General features: G+C 38.5%; 1 protein-coding gene across 3 annotated transcripts in view; it reads left to right on the top strand.

Moving 5' to 3' along the window:
- The window catches only part of Apobec1 (apolipoprotein B mRNA editing enzyme catalytic subunit 1), a 25,839-nt gene that overhangs the window by 16,449 nt on the left and 8,186 nt on the right, over positions 1 to 1,204 (top strand). For all 3 annotated transcript variants that reach the window (XM_029535381.1, XM_029535380.1, XM_021191682.2), the window contains one exon: positions 384 to 411. In XM_029535381.1, coding sequence (XP_029391241.1) covers positions 384 to 411 — 28 coding nt within the window. The remainder of the gene's footprint in view (positions 1 to 383; positions 412 to 1,204) is intronic.

Genomic DNA, 1,204 nt, shown 5'->3' with positions numbered 1-1,204 from the left:
TTGGGTACTTTCTCTAGTTCCTCCATTGGGGACCCTGTGTTCCATCCAGTAGCTGGCTGTGATCATCCATTTCGGCATAGTTTCCAAATTGTACCTTTCGAGCTTTTGAGAAGTCACTTTCCCATTAGATTTAGATTAAAACAGTTTTTGTTTTTGTTTTTTTTTTGAGGTTAGATCTCAAAAGTATAGCCAAGGCAGAACTTGAACTTGAGTTTCCTCATGCCAGAGAGTCTATCCAATATGTTGGGATGGAACTGTGCCCCACTGTGCTGGCTTCTACATTCGTTTTCCCATATGATTTGTAGATTTGGGAGACTAGAACATGATTTCATGGCAGCTCAATGTTACTGAGTTATTTGACAAAATCATCTCTTGGTTTACAGGTCCTGTAGCTGTTGATCCCACTCTGAGGTAAGACAGGAATGGAGCCTCCCAATTCATTCATACAGAAATGGACATTTAAGAGTCACAGGACTAGGGAGCTGGAGAGATGACTCAAAGGTTAAGAGTACTGGCTGTTCTTCCAGAGGTCCTGAGTTCAATTCCCAGAAATATCTACGATGGAATATAATGCTGACTTCTATCATGCAGACAGAACACTCATATATAACTAAAGTTTTAAAATGTTAAAATAAACAAACAAAAAAGAATTACAGAGTTGTAGCATGCAAATTTGCTTTTGTCTTTACTAAATGGTAAAATAATATACACACACATGTATATATACCAAAATTATTTTAGAATACATTTCTCCATTATGTAAATGTTAGACTGTACATTTTATACACATAGGTACCCAGGGTCATGTAAAAATTCCTTGTGTGGCTTGTCTAAGGATTTGGTTCTGATCAAAGTCTATAGGCTTGTCAGTTTCTGGATCCAATGCCACAGAAACTACAGAGTTCAGCAGCATCACACTGGAGACATACCTGGCCTCTGCTTTGACTTCTGACTTCCTGGCCCTGGCCAATGGGATCTGGAGAGACTTCTCAAAGTTTTGTCACTTCTTTCCAAAAGGACCTCAGCCAGTAGTGAGGAGAACTGAGAATACTTAGACCACTGTAAAGAGAAAACTAGAGAATTTAAAACATCACTACACACACACACACACACACACACACACACACACACACACACACACACACACATATATATATATATATATATATATACTGGGACAATGGGAACTAGAATTTGGGAAGAA

The sequence above is a fragment of the Mus pahari genome, chromosome 2 (genome assembly GCF_900095145.1).
Source record: "Mus pahari chromosome 2, PAHARI_EIJ_v1.1, whole genome shotgun sequence".
In the NCBI taxonomy this organism is placed as follows: Eukaryota; Metazoa; Chordata; class Mammalia; order Rodentia; family Muridae; genus Mus; species Mus pahari.
This window is presented reverse-complemented; position numbering and strand designations above follow the sequence as displayed.